The sequence below is a fragment of the Carassius carassius genome, chromosome 25, assembly GCF_963082965.1.
Source record: "Carassius carassius chromosome 25, fCarCar2.1, whole genome shotgun sequence".
NCBI classification, from domain to species: domain Eukaryota; kingdom Metazoa; phylum Chordata; class Actinopteri; order Cypriniformes; family Cyprinidae; genus Carassius; species Carassius carassius.
The window spans coordinates 9,683,131-9,702,748 of record NC_081779.1 but is presented as its reverse complement, the minus strand read 5'-3'; the positions used below and the strand labels follow the sequence as shown (position 1 = coordinate 9,702,748).

The following is a 19,618-nucleotide window of genomic DNA, read 5'->3' as shown; positions in this document are numbered from 1 at the left end:
ATTATGAATAAAAAATGGAAAGAACAAGATTAAATGAATAAAAATCTGTATTGGTACGTGGTGCTGTACGACATCATCTTCCCTTCAGGAGGAAATCTCTCTCTCAGCAGGTTGCCACTGCTCCTTTCACAGATTCTCTTTTCTCTCTCTCCCCTCCACTTCTCCTCATGTTCCCCTCCCTCCCTCCCTCCCTCCCTCCATCTCTCCCTCCCTCGCGGTGGCAGGGCAGGCCTTTTCATTTGTCTTCATAAGCCTAATTTATTTTTGCAGCCAGATGTGAGCTGACAGGCATCAGTCAGTGGGGCTGCTGCCCCCCCCCCCCCACCATACTCAGGTCAGCAAAGCAGTCACGTCTCTCCGTTTGACTGAGTCCCCCATCAACATTACACAAGATGGATGTGTCTTTAAAGGCCAGATTGATTGTGGATATCGGAGTTATGGCATCATTTATCATGGTGAATATTATTTAGGTGCACAGGAAGAACAAGAGAGAGGAGATGGGGGACGGCGTATTGTTAGAGGGCAATTGGAAGGCTGTGAATGTTTAATTGTGTGTGTGTGAGAGAGGAAGGAGAGGTTGTTTGTTTCTAGAAGGTTTAGCGAGTTTTGCTATGATTTTGCTTCTGCCTGGGAATATCATGTTGTGTTGAGGGATGAGCTTTTTGCACCCCCCCCCCACTCCCTTTTTTCTCTCTCCTGCTCACTCGCTCTCTCTGTCTCTGATGTGTTGTTATTGATTGTGTGTGATGTGGGCCTCTCTGTGATTTAGTGCTCCTCTCAGGACCCTCCATACACTCTGCTTTTCTCTCAGCCCACTTTCACGCCCATCACAGAAGCTTCTGGAAAAAAAGAAAGAGTCTCCTGCTCTTTGTGTGGCTGGGCCCAGGGTCAGCGAAGAGTGTTCAGGACACCAAACAACAAATTAATCATTTTCCGTCCCTCAGCTTAAGTCTCTCAATGTGTCGAAGCTGAGGTAAGGTTTATTGTTAGATACAGCAACACGTTTTCCTTTCTGCTTTTCTCTAGTCATCTTTCATCTCTCTTTAGGAAGGGGGGATTACTATTATAACCATAACTTCCTTATTGTGAAATGTGATTGTGGACGATGTAGAGCAGTTGCAGCAGATGGCACATGTGCTCTGACACTTTGAGCCAAGGTGCTCATGTGGACGATGCGGGTTCAGATCTCGGTGGTGTCCTTTTTTTATTTTTAATCCTTTTCCATATTTGTTTTTTGCTCCAAATCTTTTTTCTTTTTTCTTCTATTTTACAGATTTAGTATATTATATTGTTTCTCTTATTGTTATTATTTTTTAATTTGTCATGTTATTTTCTGATTCAGTTCCATTTTACTACCGTCTCTAAAGATTTTTAATGAAATGTTTTAATCTCTATTTTACTAAATTAGTATATTTTACTGTATTTTCTTTCTACTATTATTATTATTATTGTCCTTTTCCACAATTTTTTAGTCTTATCTCTACTGTATTTTTTATATTTCTTTTTGTTTTGTGTCTTTAGAAGTTTAACCTTTTTGATTAAACAAAATTAGTATAATTCAGTATTTTTTTTCTAATGCTGTTGTTACTTGATAATGCATATTTTTTTATTAGTATTACACATTTGCCAAACATTTACACATTTGACATTTATCCAGAGTGTTTTAAAGTGCTTTCTAGATTTGCATGTTAATGTTTAATATGTTTATTCATTAGTAATCTTGCATTACTAGCGTTATGCTCTCTACCAGTTGCTCTACTATGGCCATGAACCATTTTCTATTCATTTAAAATACTTTTTTGTGTATGTTTTTGTGTGTGTGTGTATTTTGGCACAGCAAATACCATGACTGGTCCATTCGTTTTTCCCTGCTCACTTCACTGATGTCATTGACGCAGGAGCTAGTAGTTGCCCCTGAGCAGACCAAGGGCAAATGCAACACCAACAAACCCTTCACAGAGCAGGCGTGAATTGAACAAAAAAAAGAGAATACGGATGAAATCAGACATAGGCAGTGAAAGGTAGACAGTAGAGGAGAGCAGCACATTTTATGGGATGGTATGGAGCATTATTTACGACACCGGCCCCTTTTTTTCCCCCAGCTTGGAAATGCTCTTTGGAGCGCAACCTGATATCCAGTAGTAACAGTCTGGTCTTCAGAGAGCTGCTAAAGTTTACAGTGATCTGACCCTCAGGGGCCTCCATCACAGATCATATAAAACAGGAAATCAGGAATAATGTTTTTAATTCTGTGCTCCTATAGCATTACAGGATGTTGAAAGGCAAAGTTCCAGAGTGTATATGTGTGAAGGGGCTCTCCAGTGAACACTGACTGTCCATATTTGTCTGTATCCTACAGTATTTCAGTGATTTTGCCATATGTATATATGTGTGCGTCCGGGGATCTCCACCAAACGGCTGCTGCCTATATTTGTCTCTCACATGTGCAGGGTTTCCCGGTCAGGGAAGGGTCAGGCTCTGGGGATGTATGTGTGTGTTAGATGAGGGGTGGGATGACGGCACTGGCACATTTGATTGATGGGTAATTGTGCAACCAGACTCAGCTAGACTGAACTGGGGAGGTCACGGCCCAAGAGAGTAGGTGCTTTTTGTCTTTCTCAATTTTTCTTGTCCCTCTCTGTGATGTCTTGCCATTATCTTTTTGTATTTTATTGAATTCTTTTATTAAGTACTAGTAGTTGATCTTTCTTTTTTTTTTCTTTGTCTCTCTCTCTCTTTCAGCTGACCATCTTCTTTTCTCTCCTCCACTTCGCTGTTTACTTTGTCCCTCTTCCCAGGATTCCTCCTGTAGATTTTTTTTTTCTTTTTACGTGAATTCTTTTCTGTAGTCACATGTTAATTATGGCCATTCATCAGAAGTGTCCTCTTTCAAGAAACTTTTTTCGACAAAGTGCTCTCATCGCAATCACTTTTGTCATGGTTTAGAGTAGACCATAATCTATGATCTGCTATCGAACCCTGTTTTGTACTTTGCTGCAGTCATATTTTACCCCTCAAATTTAGGAACTTGTCGCACAGCGATTCTTGGATGCTCCCCTTGCCGCGTTTACAGGTGCTGAACGGAACCTTGCTTCACGGCTGTTTTTCCTCTGATACACTCCATATTAGATTACAAACAACCCACCATTCACCAAACAGCTGCATTTCAGTCACAGATTTGACAGGAAGTCTTTAGCTCGTGATAAATAAGACAACATCAACAAACACGTGTATCGCATTCCTGCTAAATTTGATTTCTTTTTTGCTACTTTTAGAAATAAAGTAACCGGTTTGGGAAATGTCACCAGTAAGATTCGAACTTTGTACTGCAGGCTCTACTGTTTTTCATCTTTTTCTTTCCGAGCAGCCTGGTTTATGGTAATTATCCATATTTAGGATCTTCTATCAACTGGTAGTTGCTAGGCAATGGGAGCAGCTGCTGTGTGTGTGTGTGTGTGTGTGTGTGTGTATGTGTGTTTGGGCTGGCGAGTTTTCTGTCAGGTACTCTGCTTAGGTGATGGCCTAGTGGAGAGGCTGTGCTGGGGGATTTAAAGAGACAAAAAACACAATTTTTTTCCTTCATCCTTGTTTTCTAGCTCTCTTTCTCCTGCTCTCAGTTTCCTTCATAGCTCCCTCCACATGGGGGTTCTCTGTCTGTTCTGACATTGTTGTGTCTCTGAGCACCAGGGTGGATGGTGTGTTATCTGTTTTCTCAGTGAGGTCACGGCGTTGGGGAGGCACTTTATACAGGTGGCGTGTTTGGACTCCAAACCTCTGGATTTAACTCAGGATTAGGGTAGCTTTTGAACCTGTGACCAAAGGCAAGCATTTTTTTTTTCAACCGAAATAACTATTTCCCATAAAGGGCCAGATGGGGACGAGACTGCAGTGCTTAGGATATAATGGCCATTGTCTCACGGCTGGGCTCTTCCTCTATGACAATGGCGAAGGGTGATTTATTGACTGCGCCTGACCACTGACGGCCCACCAACCGCTATGACCAAACCTGGAGAAAAACCCTGGAGAAATCAAGAAGCATAAAGAAATGGAAAAAAACACTGCAATGCAGGAACAAGCAGCAGGAGATTGAGGATAAACGAACAATATGAAATATTTGTTTATTTTACAGCTGAAGAGATTAATAGAGACCGCTGCATAGATGTTTGGAAAATCAGTTATTGAAGTCATTATTGATTGCAATGCACATGCTGGCTTTGTTCTTCTCCTGCCTCAGATACCAGGATCAAGCAGAACCCCTGGAAGTCAGGCCTGTTATATTCATTCTTCTCTCGTCTGAATGCTAGCATAGCTCTTCACCTCAGTTCAAGGGAACCACAAGCCCTGCTTATCGAAAACACATTTTTAATTATGTGTGCGAAATGGGATGTATTAACAATAAAACTAAATGTCTTGTTTACAAACATTAATTTACCTCAATTCCATTAATTTTCCAAGCCATTCAAATATTTGATTTGATATCTTCCTTGAATTCCAACTGAAACTTGCGTTGTGTATCAGATGTGTGTTGCACACAAACACTCTATCAGCAGCGCTAATTACAAGAAGGTAATTATTTGTGGAAGTATTCAGGTGAAAATTGAGGCACCTTCAATTACTCAGCAATCATGAGTGTGGTTTAATTAGCTAACATGCACTCGGTTAGCCTCTCCTTGTTTACTCGGCTCTCCATAATTCAGTGTGGAGCTCGCACAATAACAACATGCAGCACAGCTGCTTCATTCAGAATGGAAACGACTTGGGGTGATTCTTCACTTGAGGGAACTTTTCTGTCCCCTAGGATGTATTTAAAAAAAAATAAAAAAATTATTCTAGTTTTAAAGGATACGTTACAGTAGCTTTCAAAGATTTTTTTTATGTCATAAACATTTGTTTTTATTGGCTTTTATTTGAACGTTATTTTAATTTTCAATTTTGACCGTGTTTTAGCTTCCTCTTACAGTAGAAGGCCATGTCCACACGTACATGGGTATTTTTATAAACCGTTTTTCCTTCCATTTAAAAAAAAAAAAAAATCTCCATCCACATAAAAACGCAAAAGCTTGCTATGAAGCACTTCCAAGAACATGCCAAGCCAACAGGTGGCGATATAATCTCAACCGTAAAGCCATGTTGGCCAAAGTTTCCAGTAGATGGAGATAACAGGGCATGCTCCAACATCACAAGCCAAAATCTTCGGTTTCACTGTATACACGATAACACTGCAACCGGAGTTTTCTAAAATCTTCACCCTGGCAGGGGTTTTCAAAAATTTTCAGTTTCGTTGATCTGGTGTTGCGTTTGCGTCTGGACAAACTGCCAAACCGCATAAAAAAAACTGTGGTTTTGAAACTACCTGCATTCGTGTGCACAGGGCCTTAGTGTTACAGTCAGGAAAATATTACTGTGTACTTTTATAAAGAACTTAATATAATGTTTATTTGGGGAGCCAATCTACAAGGACCGTACTGTAGAATAAAAAAAAATGATGATCAGTCTTTATTTTTGTAAAATATGAATACAGGATTTATTTTATTATTATTATTTTTTGCATTATGATCTATGACTAGATTTTTTAAATGTCATTACCAAATTGGTTAGTATTTAAGATTTTTAATTGAGGAAAAAATCAATTTAAATTGATTTTTGTATATGAAAAATACATGGAGACAGGAAACAACAATTTGAAGTTATTTTTCAAAATTAAGCAGGCAATGGTTATTCCTATCTGAAGAATCACTCTTTAACTGACAAAGGCTCAGTAAGAAAAGCTGGATTTTTTTTTCTTTTTCAACCAGAGATGATTTTTATTTTTTTATTCAGTATCCATATTTTGTGCTTTACAAACATCTGAAGGAGATGTCTTTTAAAAGTGTGTATTGTTTTACTAATCATTTTATCCAATAATGTGCCTTTTTTAAAGAAGTTAACTTAAATTGAGGAGATATAGTGTTGAGCTACATATATCTCTGGCCTAGTGAGGGCATTACAGTAACGTGCTAATTTATGCTGTCCACTTTTCTAGGTAACTTTGTTTTTATCTCAACTTAGGGCCAAGTATTAATTTAAATAAATGTAAACTGCAAATAAATTTTTTGGTTTATCTTCCTTTTTTCTACAACCAGCGCAGCTATTTATGCTATATTTAAGTAGTGAAGCAAACGTTAGCTACACACATGTGCTTCCTCTCTTTAAACTATGTCTGACCTCACCGTACTCTTGCAGGGTGGATTACCTAAGTAAAGTAAATTGCTGTTAATAATCCGTTAATTGAGCCCTTTCATTATTCAGCAAGCATTTTGATATCAGCGTTCAGCAGTCTTGGGGGATGATGGGACGTGAGCGCCTTGTTGTGGTTTGTGCGGCTATGAGGACATAACTGTGGCTAAAGGAGACAGACCCCGTCTCACTCCCCCGGTGCTGCTGTCACCTCTGCTTTACGCTTCCCTCCCTATTGTTTGAAGCTAATGTAAAAAGCACTGTCTATATGACCCATTTTAGCAGCCCATTAGCATAATTTGGCTGTCGCATGGCCACCGAGTTAATGTACTTGCAAATGACAGGGAAAGTGTGTTATACGACCTTAGGGTTTTTAAAAATTAAATGACAAAGTAGGCCGCACTTTGCATAAGTATGGACTTGACATTGGAGCGTGTGTGCACGCGTCTGTGTGTGTTATCAAGTGAATGAGTGATTTTGTAGTGTGTCAGTATGAGGTGAAAGCATTTACACAGTAGTATTTTAATTTGTTCATCTACTTATCAAAACTTAATTGTTTCTTTTTTTTTAATTTTTTTATTGGAAGAGATACAGAAAGCATTAGTCAAATTTGATATTTTAGCATTTTTAATGGCTTGTGAACTAGGGTTATTATATTTAAATAAGACTAAAACTGAAACTAAAATTTAAGACCATAAAAACACACTAAAAAACTAAAACTGAAATAAAAATGTATAAAACTATATAGACATATTAAAAATGACAAAAACACACAATAAAACTGCAAAAACTTTAATGAAAATGGAAAATATAGAAATAAAATTGTATTAAAAATTATAATTTGTCAAAAATTATTAATTAAAAACTATTAACTGTATTAACAATAGATCTATTTATTTATTATTGTTTCGTATTTCACACCCAAATATTCTTAAAATAATCAAATGTAATCTGAAGGAATAACTTTTAAGTCATTAATGCACAATTATCAGGCTATTTTTCTTGTGTTCTCCTTTCTGTTTGATGTAATTCCCCGTATTTTTAACAGAGCGTTCGGTTGGCCTAGTTATATACCTCCATCCATACTTGTCCACAAGTATCTAAAGCAAAAAGATGAATTTGGAGCGCAGAATGGAATGCCACACCAGTTCTTCAGGGGCCTAAAGCTATTCCGCCATATGGTGGCCTATTCCACATGGAGGATGGTGGGAGGGGGCTGGGCCAGCCTTTTACAAGAGATGCTTAAAGAGGCAAAGCAGATATTAATTCAGAGAGCCTACTCCAGAGTGTCCGCAGGAGCACAAATCACTGTCAGCGGATACGGAGAGGTGGGCAGGGTCCGTGTAAAACGCCCGTCTGCACTTCAAAGCCTTCTTTTGTTTAGTCTGTAATAAAGTTAGATGTGTCTCACAGAGAAAAGGGATGAAAAAAGCCTGGAGACCGAACACAAAGGAAGTCCTCAAAGAGGACGATTGTGTGGAAGATGGTGAAAAATGTGAAGGCTTTTCTCCTCTCATAGGTTCACATTGGGCTAGAGAGAGAGAGAAAGAGGGAGGGGGTCAGATCTACAAGCCAAAGCCCCCTCAGAAATCTGTCCATCTCCACAGTGCCCTTATTACTTTGAACAGCAGCCATCAATCAGTGAGCGTCCGCAGAATAGAAACAACGATCATTATTCACAGTTCATAATAAATGGAACAAAGGAAGTAAGTGCAAAAAAGGTTTACAGGAAGAGTCCAAAAGGAACACTTGCCAAGCGACAAATGGGAGTTAGAATTACCATTGGAGATTAATTTTAACAATGTTACTTCCATTGAACTGCAACATAATGCACGGCTTGAATCAAATCGTAAGAATGATAATCTGACCCTCACTGATGGAGTGACGTAAGTGTTTCAACACAAACCAAAGCCAAAAAAACCATCAGTTGTTACCTTTACCTCAGTAAATAACTTGATTTTAGAAAATGCCTTTTTAATTAAATGTTGCAAATCGTATGGAATGTATCAATACAAAATGTATATATTAGAAACATATACTAGGAAGTTATGTAATGACTTGCACAGTTTGTAACTAATATGCATAATATGCAAAAACTAAAACACTATTCTGATAAACACACATTTTGAATGACTTTTTCTTTTTTTATTTACCAACAAAATTAACAAAATCATTAACAAAATGTTAATTTTGGACTCTTTTTACAGTTACCTGTCTGAGAAACTGGCACAATTCACTACACCTAAACAACATATTGTCGACCTCTGTTTACTGTGGTAAATTTAGAAAGACATTTCACCCAGGAGTTCTGATATGTTGTAACACTCACATTCTGCATTCATTTCTAGAAGCGTCGCAGTTGCGTTCGCCAGTTTCACAGACAGCCCTGCCAGATTGCAGCAGGCCATAAGTGGACTGGGGCAGACAGCATCATGCTACCGAAGCCTTGTTTTAACTGCCCTGGAAAAAGGGGAGAGAGAGAGATTGCTGCATTCTCACTGACATGCAGAGCATTACCATAATTGGCTTTTCTACATGATAGGACAGAGGAAATAATAATGTCATTTTATTTACAGCCTTCAGTGTCCTGCCCCCCTCCTCCTTTTCTCTTTCTCTCTCCATCTCTTCTCCCTGTCTGCCTTCAGCATGCTGCGTAGGTCAAAAGACATGGTTTGATCAACCCTGTCCAAAGGCATCAAAGTTGAGTGGCATGTAATGGAGACCCAGTGACAAACCACATCGACCAGCCAAATAAGGCTTGCCAGTTTTCCCATTAAAATGTCGGGTAAACGGTGCAGCTTTCCTCTGCACACTCTAAAACCACTCTGACCGGCTAAATCAGCCGACTGAGGGAAGGCAGAATTGGACATTAGTAGTGCAAATGACTGTAGTGATTGCCCCCTCTCCTCGTTGATAAAATAAATAAGAGGAAGGAGGCGGGTGAGAGAGAGAGGTGTCGGTGGGCTGCGTTAGTGACAGTCGAGGAAGGAGAGCCCTTCTGCTTCTCTGCTCTGTCCATGAGCATTCTTGTTCCCCTTTTCGAGTTTGAATACTTAGGCCTGACACGTCTCAAGCGCACAAGCCAGCTCAATCCGACAGACCTGGTTTTGTCCAGCAGACCACTTGGAAGCAGCAGAAAATATGTATTTTTGAAGAACAACAAATGTTTTTGGCCCTCCAAAATCACTTTCTTCCAATACGTAACAAGCTCTTTAAGCAACGTTTTGAGGCATCATAAGTAAGCAAGATGGTTATTAAAGTTCTTTAGTGTTATATGCTATTTAATGTACGTTTATGTAATTTAGTTGTTAGCATTGTGTTCTGCAGTTTATATGGGAAATTTGAGTTTGAATCCAGTCTGCAAATTATTTCCTGTTATTTCAACCCTAAATAATTGTTAAACAGAGCTTTAATGTGTATTTTGTAAATTTTTGCTTGCAGAAACAATTCAATTTCTTCTAGAGTCACGGCTTGCTAATTTTCCACTGTTTGTTGGGCAACTGCATGCAAATCTCAATGCTCGTATGTGGGCGGTGTTTCTGAGAGCTGGCATTGGCTGTGTTTGTGTGTGTGTGCAGTGTCATGGGTGTCTATAGCAAGAAGGTTCACTCTTCGGCTGATCTTTGTTGGCTGAGACGGGGAGCTCTGCTCGTGTGTGTATGTCCTGCTCATGCCCTGTTGCTGTGTCACCTGTCTAAACTCAATGGGATCTCAGCAGCCACAGTGACAGCTCCACTCTGGACACAGATGGCCACGCTTTCCTGCACAACACACATACGCGCACACACCTCGTACATGCACACAAGCACAAGTACCCGGTGCTCTGGCTGATCGTTTTAGATGTTGGTGGGCACTCAAGAACATACACACCTTTGTTCTGTTTGTCCGCACAGAGGTAAGGACAATCCTAAAATTGTGTTGAGGGGGAATTGCACATTCAAAATATTATCAGCCTAAATATTAATTAGATGCCATCATTCTTGTCAGGTAGTTTTAAATTATTAGCTGGAAGGCATGTGAGTGTGTGGGTGTGTGCACCTACATAATATTTATGTTTAAATATTTGTAAATTGGGTAAAAATTTAGGTGTGTACTGGAATCTAATGAATTGGAAAAAAATAATATTTTCTTTTGGCCTCCTGAATTTGATGAATTTTGTTGAAAAAGAGTTTCAGGCCTTGTTTTGTATGCTATCCCTGGAAAGTGCCTGCTTCTCTCAGTAAATCAAACTCTTTCTCATTCCCCAACACATCAAAAGCATCGTCTTTTTATAGCAACTATTGATTCGCTTAATTGTGTGTATTCTTAACAACTTATCTGTGCCGTTTTCTCCCGACAGTACAATGCGGGCTTATTTTTGACTGACAAACACAACAAGCCCCTCTCCCCCTCCCTCTCCTCTTAATCCCTCTCTCATTGTTTGGCTTGATGTTTAAAGGCAGGCCCCCTATAAGAGATGTCAGCAGTCAAACTTCTGATTGGGTTATTAAGTATGAGCTGTCGTTGCCGTCGTCTGGCGGGTTTCTTTTTTTTGACGTAGATGGCAAAAAATTGCCAAGTCGTGTTTGACGGCTTGATGCGAGGACAGTGACATGCCAACGCACATGCCTGTCAGATGCCACGCGGTGTCAGGGGCTGAGGAGACGCGCTCGATTTAGTGTCAGGTTCTGCCCATCTCTGCAAAAAAAGCCTTCCCGTTCAAGCTTTCTACTGCGCCCCCATCTCACTTTCCTCTCTCTCACGGCCTCTCTATCACTCTCTCTGTAATTACAGCAAAGATGAAGAACTTCTCTGTTTGTTTTAACGTGATAAGCTGTCTTAAATGCTGCAGTGACTTGAGGGAATTATCAGGGCTTCAATCCACTGAACCGTGTTTCAGCGTGAACATTTCTTTTAAAGCGATATTTGGATAAGTGATTTATTTGACAGTTCGTAATGTTTATTTCACCAAATCCTTTTTTTTTTTTTTTTGTATAATGCCGCCGCTTTGATTTCTCAGAGGAACTGACAGATTGAAATCTGTCAGAGAGCTTGGGCGGTATCAGTGATTCTTTAGGATCAGAAGCCGTCCTTAAAGAATATCCGAATAACGGGAACGCCACGTTTTCCAGCTGTTCACGCCCCATACAGCTTCCTCCACGCAGCTGTAAATGGCACCTTCCAAAGATCAGGTACGGAGTCCGTTCTGATTACGTTTGTTCAGCTGCACGCCGTTTGAAGCTGACAGCACATCTGCTTCAACCAGTGAGACGGATCTTGGCATCTCGGACAGACATCTCCTGGTGGCTCGCTGAGATAAAGGAACAACTCTTCATGCACTGCCTGTCTCTTTTTCTTCTCTTTTACTCCCTCAATCTCCTCTTCTGCTACTGCTTTTTCCTGCTCTGTCTCTTCCTATTGCCTTCAAAGTTGTGCAGGCTGTTATTGTGGCTTTTCTTTTTCGTGTTGTGTTCAAAATGGCTGATAGTAACAAAACCGCTCTCACAAAGCGAACAGGAGGAGTTTTTGTGGCTGGACACTCTGTGAAGATGCATGCGCACACAAGCACGCTCGAAAGAGGTACTTTGATGTGTTTAGATGACGGAGAGCTCATTTTGTTTATCTCCCACTGCAGATCGAAACCAGCTGATGAAACCGGAATTTAATCCTACCGCTCCTCATTAAGCACTTGGTCTCATGGACCTTTATTCTCTTTTCATTAAGCGAATTAAACGAGTAGCATTCTCTCCCTCTCTCTCCCTCTTTTTGTCTCGCAGCTGTGGGTGCCGACAGTGGGCTATCACTCAGTTTTCTCTGTCATAGCTTTGTCTGCACACAATAGAATGAAGGAGCTTTTTGTGGCTGAAACATGAAACCTTACATTTGTGAACATTATTGTTCTGTTCCTTTTCCCCCATGTAATACATCTTATTACCACACATTTAGCTGAGGAAAATAAGCATTTTCTGGTGTGTGGTGTAGGCAACATTTTTCAGTATGCTCTTTTTTTTTTTTTTTTTTTTTTACCTTGAGAAATAAATGTACACTTAGCAGTAATATGCAGAGGAAAAAAGAGCCGTATTGGCACAAATAAGCATAAATGTGTGTTTCTGAAACAGGCATTTGTGGGCCGATGCAGTTTTCACTAAATAACAATGCATTAACTGGTTCTGATCAATCCGCTGGGACTCTTTTGGTCAAAATATTTACAACGGAGGAAGACATTGATGCCAATGCTTAGAGAGCAGGTGGCCGATATAGTACAGATATACATGTAAAGCAATTTAAAATCAATATGAAATCCAAAATTACCCTAGTCACTTTATTTAAAGGATATTTCATCCAAAAATTGTAATGTCATTAAATCACCCAATGTCATTCCAAACCTGCTTGACTTTTCCAAAAGAAAATATTTTAAAGATTGTTTCAACAGTTATTGTACAAATAATTCAATTAATTTGGCTCCAAAACAACAATGGACCACACTGACTTTTTGTTGCATGGACCAAAAACAAGCCTTCCATTTAATTTTTAAAGTTAATGAAGTTATTGACAATTTGGAAGTAGATTTTGAGACTTATGCAAAAACAAATCCTGCTTAATCCATAGTTATCAGTCAGTAATGAAATACTGACCAATTAACCAGCCTATCACTAGAAGGAAAGTTCTCTAAAGATGGTTATGTATCCTCCTGTCTTTTCTCTCATTCTCTTTTTTTTCCCCGGTTGCTGCACACTCTCTTGACTCCCTGAAAGTTAGTACAGTATGGACCATGACAACATGACATGCCATTTCCACTTGCATTTTAGCATGATTCGCTGCAAGAACTTCCATCGCCTCTGCCAATAGCATTGAGGCACCCCGTGCTGCATCCCTGGCAATAACTCAGACACAATCTCACACTCAGAGGAGTCTAGCTTGGCTAGTGCAAGGGAAAACTGGATCAATGTCACACACAGTCTGTGCCCTCTAACTACAGGGAAAAGGAAGATGAGAAAGAGAGAGAGAGTAGTCAATATGGTGCTGTTCATGTGGAGTTAATTTTTGTAAACAAAAGGGTTGGGGGGGTAAATTTTGTGATATTGGGTGTAAATGATGCTTTTTTTTTTGGAATGATATATTAATAATCATAATAGAATTTATTTTTATTTTTTTGACAGTGCTATCACATTACCATTTTGGCTTTAGCATATACTTATAATATTCATCTGTATTTAAAAAAAAACAAAAAAAAAAACTAGAAACTTTTTTTTTTTTGCTTTAGAGGACTGATTTTCAAGGGAGGACTCTCCTCTGCCCTCTTTACCCTTGCTGAGCTGTTACACAGGATAGCTTTGTTAGTCTCAACAGTGAAGGGTGCTATCTATCATAGTCAAGATATGGATGTTTGCCACTTTATAATTGCAAACCTGCGTCCTCTGCCAGGACTATTGACAAAAAATCTCTTTAGGATCATTATGTAGGCATGCACACACACGTACAATGATACGTTTTCTCCACCTAGTCCATCTAAAGTGAATTAACTTATTCAACAATCTATGTTAAGTTGCACATTTGGGGGGCTCTTTTGTCTCACCATCTGTTTTTTGCCTTTTGTTTTGTTTTCTCAGCCTATGTGCCGGAGGACGAGCTTAAGGCAGCGAAGATAGATGAGGAGCACCTGCAGGACGACGGACTCTCCTTAGATGGTCAGGACGCAGAGTACCTGTGTTATGAAGAAGATGATGTCCGTGAACAGCTGAGCTACCAGAACTCTCCACTCAGCAATGGCACCAACCCAGATGCTGGCTACGGCTCACCCCTCAGCGACACCAGCGATCACCTGGCTGACTTCAAAAGCACCTCCTCCAAAGAGGGCCAGGATAAAGAGGAGGTTGAAGACATGGAGTCAGACGCTGGACTATCTTTGCAGGACAGCCTGGCACAGATGAAAGCAGTCTATGCAAACCTGATTTCTGATGCTTCCTGGTCGAGTATCACAAAAGACATTATGAAAGGCAAGCAGGTTAGCGCTAGTAGCATTAACAGTACTCAAAGCAGCCACAAGGGGAACAACAACATTGCAAATAGCCATGCAAGCAGCATGACAAGCAGTGGAGCTAGCAGCAGCAGCAACGCTAGTGCTAGCATGAAGACAAATGTGACGCCGAGCAGCAATTCTACAAAAGCCACCTTATTAAACAATGCCAGCATTGGACCCATCAACGGTGCTAATAGTGGGGGTGTTGCATATGACTGGCACCAAGCAGCTCTTGCTAAAACCTTACAGCATATGCCCTACCACCTCATGCCTGAACCGAGTCTCTTCAGCACAGTGCAGCTGTACCGACAAAACAATAAGCTGTATGGGCCTGTCTTTACAGGTGCCAGCAAGTTCAGGTGCAAGGACTGTAGTGCAGCCTACGACACGCTTGTAGGTCTCACGGTGCACATGAACGAAACGGGCCATTACCGCGATGATAACAAGGACAAGGAAGAGGAAAAGGGTAAGAAATGGTCCAAGCCGCGGAAACGATCCTTAATGGAGATGGAGGGCAAAGAAGATGCTCAAAAAGTCCTGAAATGCATGTATTGCGGCCACTCGTTTGAATCCCTACAGGACTTGAGTGTCCACATGATCAAAACTAAACACTACCAGAAAGTGCCTCTCAAAGAACCAATGCCAGCTCTTGCCTCAAAGCTGGTGCCCTCCACCAAAAAACGAGTGTTCCAGGACCTGATGTCTCCATGTTCACCTGAGTCAATCTCAAGCACCCCTGGCATTCCACTGGCAGAGACTGCAACCACCAAAGATCAGAAGATTTCCAACCCATATGTCACAGCTAATAACCGTTACGGCTACCAAAACGGTGCAAGTTATACCTGGCAGTTTGAGGCCCGAAAAGCACAAATTCTTAAGTGTATGGAGTGTGGGAGTTCCCATGACACTTTACAGCAGTTGACAGCCCATATGATGGTGACTGGACATTTTCTCAAAGTCACAAATTCTGCTTCTAAAAAGGGTAAGCAATTAGTTTTTGACCCTGTGGTGGAAGAGAAAATCCAATCCATTCCTCTTCCACCCACGACAACTCGTCTGCCGGCTCCCACTATCAAGTCCCAGCCTGATTCACCAGTACACCCATCTGCCATGGATGAAAGGAAGGAGTCAGAAGAGGAGAAAGTGGAGGAGCCAGAGGAGAAGAAAATTAAGCAAGAGAAAGAGGATCCTGTTGAGAAGGTGGAAAAGACGGCGAAACCCAGCCATTACAAATATCTAAGAGAAGAGGATCTTGAAGAGTCTCCTAAAGGTGGACTAGATATTCTCAAGTCATTAGAAAATACGGTTTCCAGTGCAATCAGTAAGGCTCAGACCGGTACGCCCACCTGGGGTGGATATCCCAGCATTCATGCCGCCTACCAGTTCCAAGGGTCTGTGAAATCATCTCTACCTGCTGTCCAGAGTGTCCAGATTCAACCAACATTCAATGCCAGCGGCTTGAAATCTTTGACCTCTGACTCCAACACTCTGATCCATTCTCCAAGCAGCCCATCACCACCTCCAAACCATAAAAGCAATGTCCTAGCCATGGAAGAGTTGGTGGAAAAAGTAACAGGAAAAATCTCTTCAAAGAAAGACAGGGATGAAAAATCTACTGAACGTGGCTCCAGACATCTCACTGCTGAATTACCCTCTCCTGTTCTCAAAGACCGAAAGGACCTGCCAAGAACAGAAGATCTTAGCAAGCCAACAAAAAATGGCACAGTGGATAAAGACCTAGAGCATGTTCCGGTTTGGGAAGGAGAATACAAAGAAAGCCATGCCGATAATCCTCTAAAGAATGGAACGGATGTCCTCAAAACGCAAGTCAGCAATGTTTGCAGTAATTTAGGAATCATCACTGACCACTCACCAGAGCAGCCTTTAGTCAGTCCCCTCAGTGCATTGCAGTCTATCATGAACACTCATTTGGGTAAGGCCTCCAAAACAGTCAGCCCACTCCTAGACCCACTAGCAATGCTGTACAAGATCAGCAACAACATGATGGAAAAGCCCATGTACAGTCCAGCTCAGGTTAAGCAAGTCGAGCCCATCAACAGATATTACGACAATGAAGACGATCAGCCCATGGACTTGACAAAGGCTAAAAGTGGCAACGGACCCACAAATAATTGTTCATTCACTGTTATTAGCAACAGCAACATCACAAACTGCACCCGACCCATCTTGTCCACGCGAACTGAATCCTCATCTCCTCTTCGGGAGAATGCCCTAATGGACATCTCTGACATGGTGAAGAACCTCACGGGTCACCTGACGCCAAAGTCATCAACCCCTTCCTCTGTATCTGAAAAATCGGATGCAGATGGCTGTGCTTTTGAGGATGGCCTGGAGGATCTTTCGCCTGTTCAGAAGAAGAAAGGCAGGCAATCAAACTGGAACCCTCAGCATCTGCTGATCCTTCAGGCTCAGTTTGCATCCAGCCTTCGGGAAACCCCTGACGGAAAGTTCATCATTACAGACCTAGGTCCTCAGGAGCGTGTACATATTTGTAAGTTTACAGGTCTCTCCATGACCACCATCTCCCACTGGTTGGCGAACGTCAAGTACCAACTCAGGCGGACAGGTGGAACAAAGTTTCTGAAGAACATAGACTCGGGACAGCCAATGTTTCTGTGTAGTGATTGTGCCTCCCAGTTCAGAACTCCATCCACATACATTAACCACTTAGAGTCCCACTTGGGCTTTAGCTTGAAGGACCTCTCAAAGTTATCAATAGACCTCATAAGAGACCAGCAAGCAGTCACTAAAATGATTACAGATAAGACATTTAGTGCCCTTGGCTTGACTGAGGAGGACTCTAATTCCATATTTCAGTGCAAACTGTGCAATAGGACTTTTGTCAGCAAGCACGCAGTGAAACTGCACCTAAGCAAAACGCATGGAAAGTCACCGGAGGACCACCTGATCTTTGTTACTGAGCTGGAAAAGTTAGAAAAAGCCTAAGGAAAGCAGGCTGGTGGCAGTGAAGTGACTGGATTGAGAATCATTGCACTACATCTCTGTACTGAACTGAGCCTTCAAAATCAGTCCAACTTCTGTCATGAAACTGCCTGATTGGACCATGACCTGTTTCTATTTTTTCCCTCGTTTTTTGTCTCTTGATTTCCATATCCTGCTTTGTACTGTATTTATCTGATATGTCGGTTATGTGCATGTTTTTTTTTTTTTCTTTTTCTTTCTGAGTGACTTAATTTAAACAGAATTTACAGTTTGTACTCTGTTGAATTGGGAATGAAACAAACATGGTATCCATGGGCATGGTCTAAAACAAAATGGCAAAAGAACTGAATAGATCAAGTTGCATTGTACTGAACTCTTTCTATACGTCAAAAAAGACTGACTTCATTAAAGCACTCCATAGTGTTGAATGTTATGAGAATATGTATAAAATGAGACGGAGCTATTTTGTTAAGTTGAGCTCCAATTTTCAGATATTGGCTTGAAATAAATCAAACAGCAACCCTTTGAAGTGAAAACAATGCATTGTAGATTTTGTTGAGTCTTCTAAACCTCGAAGGATATTGAAGAATTTGACAGGCTGCCTATGATTATACACTTTGGTTTTTCAAAGGCATTTGTTTGTTTTTAATAATCATAGTTTTTTTTTTTAAGTATCATTTTATACAGTAGCAATTTGAAACGTATGCTTTGGTACCACTGTTTCTCTTTCTATGGTTTCACTTTGGTTTCAACCTGTAAAGACTATTGAAATCTTATAAACAGCACATATATTTAAATGATCAGCGAAGATGTGTAAATTTCCATCATATCTTGCCAATTGCCGCAGCTCAACATTGTTTGTATGGTGTGCATTCTTTTATATTGTCATTTTATATATAGTAAATGAAAAGGAAATAATATGTACAGAGATGTATATGCATTATAAGTGCTGTAGAGCCACAAATCATCCTTTAGTTGAACTAAGTTCTCTGATGTGGTAAATATGACTGAAGGAGTTGCATCGCTGTTGATGCATAGATTATGAGAGGGAATCAAGCAATGCAAAACATGAAATACAGTACATTTCAGTGTTTTATCATGCCATTGTGAAAAGTCCCATCAATTCCCTTAATTAAAAAGGAAAAAAAAATGTTTTTGTCCCTTAATTGTAAAATAAAACCTAAAGCATTTCTTGATTAATGCTGTTCTCCATTTGGTCATTTGTGTGTTTTTCTCTTTTCCTGCAACCAACAATTAATGGCTGTGAACACATTTTCTTCTACTTTATGGGCTTTATTTTTGCTACTTCGAAGTTGAAATGTTTGTATGTTCATTGTCCATTTTGCCTTTGTTATTCTTTGAATGCAGCGCCTTTTCTGTGCTGTATGTAAATGAGAGAGATGTTTCTAGACACAAAATATCCTGCTGGTAAACAGGAAACACTCTCTCTCGCTGGAGCCAAAATGGGCAAAGAACTTGTGGATTCCATTGATCCAGACCTTTCTCTTTTTTTTTCTTTTTGGAGGATCTTAGTGCAGTCCCTGTACGTATTCTATGTAAATTACAGCAATCATGACAACTGCGACATTGTGAGTACGTGCAGAGCAGAGTGAAACATCGGGAGATAGAAGCAGTTTAAGCAGATTTGCATTTTTTTTTCTCTCTTGTTCACACAAGCGCTCTCCAAGCATTTCACAGGGATTTCAGACATAGAAATAAATGCCCGATTTCTAGTGGGATCGAAGATTTACTCTTTTCAGCTCAATTACTGAGTGATTATACGTGTGGACACAGGGGGCTTGAGGAGAAACAAAACAAGAAGGGAAAGGGCTGAAATATGCAGTGTTTGCACAATAATCTCAATCTCCATTTGAAGCCGCTTTGGGGAGTTGCAGTATCAAATCCCTTGTTAGTTGCCCTATTTGAAAGTATCCTCTCACTCAAATTGGCATGTTTTGATTTCCCAGTGGTCCCATACTGAATATTCTGAGCCTCCATATGCTAGTTTTGCTTTCCTCAATTACTGCAATTCTTTTTCATTTTCATGCGAAAGGCAGGAAATCTGTGCAAACTGTTGGACATATTAAGCCATATATATCCAAAAGTATCCAACTACTTTTGCATAAATAGCCAAATGTGTCATCCAGATAATTATTTTTTACACATGAAGGAAGCAGGTTTAGGCTTTGAATATTTTCTGGAGTAGATTTAAAACTATTAATTTATTCAAGTCATGGTTCTGGCGTAACTTTTCCACGCATTGGAATATCTTCGATATAATAAGCTGAAAGCAATTTTGTTATTGAAATCAAACCTTTTTAGTATGGAGCAGACTAAAGTGTATTATAAAATGAAGCCTTCCATTTCCTTCCACATCTGGGGTCCCAACGCACATGAAGATAAAGGGGCTGTGCTGGGTCTCTGTTAAAGAATTGACTC

At 40.4% G+C, this 19,618-nt stretch overlaps 1 protein-coding gene across 2 annotated transcripts in view; it reads left to right on the top strand.

Moving 5' to 3' along the window:
- Positions 1–18,379, top strand: part of LOC132104124 (teashirt homolog 1-like) — a 33,092-nt gene extending 14,713 nt beyond the window's left edge. For both annotated transcript variants that reach the window (XM_059509363.1, XM_059509362.1), the window contains exon 2: positions 13,806–18,379. In XM_059509363.1, the coding sequence (XP_059365346.1) occupies positions 13,806–17,182 (3,377 nt within the window). In that variant the 3' untranslated portion in view covers positions 17,183–18,379. The remainder of the gene's footprint in view (positions 1–13,805) is intronic.
- The last annotated feature ends 1,239 nt before the right edge of the window (positions 18,380–19,618 follow it).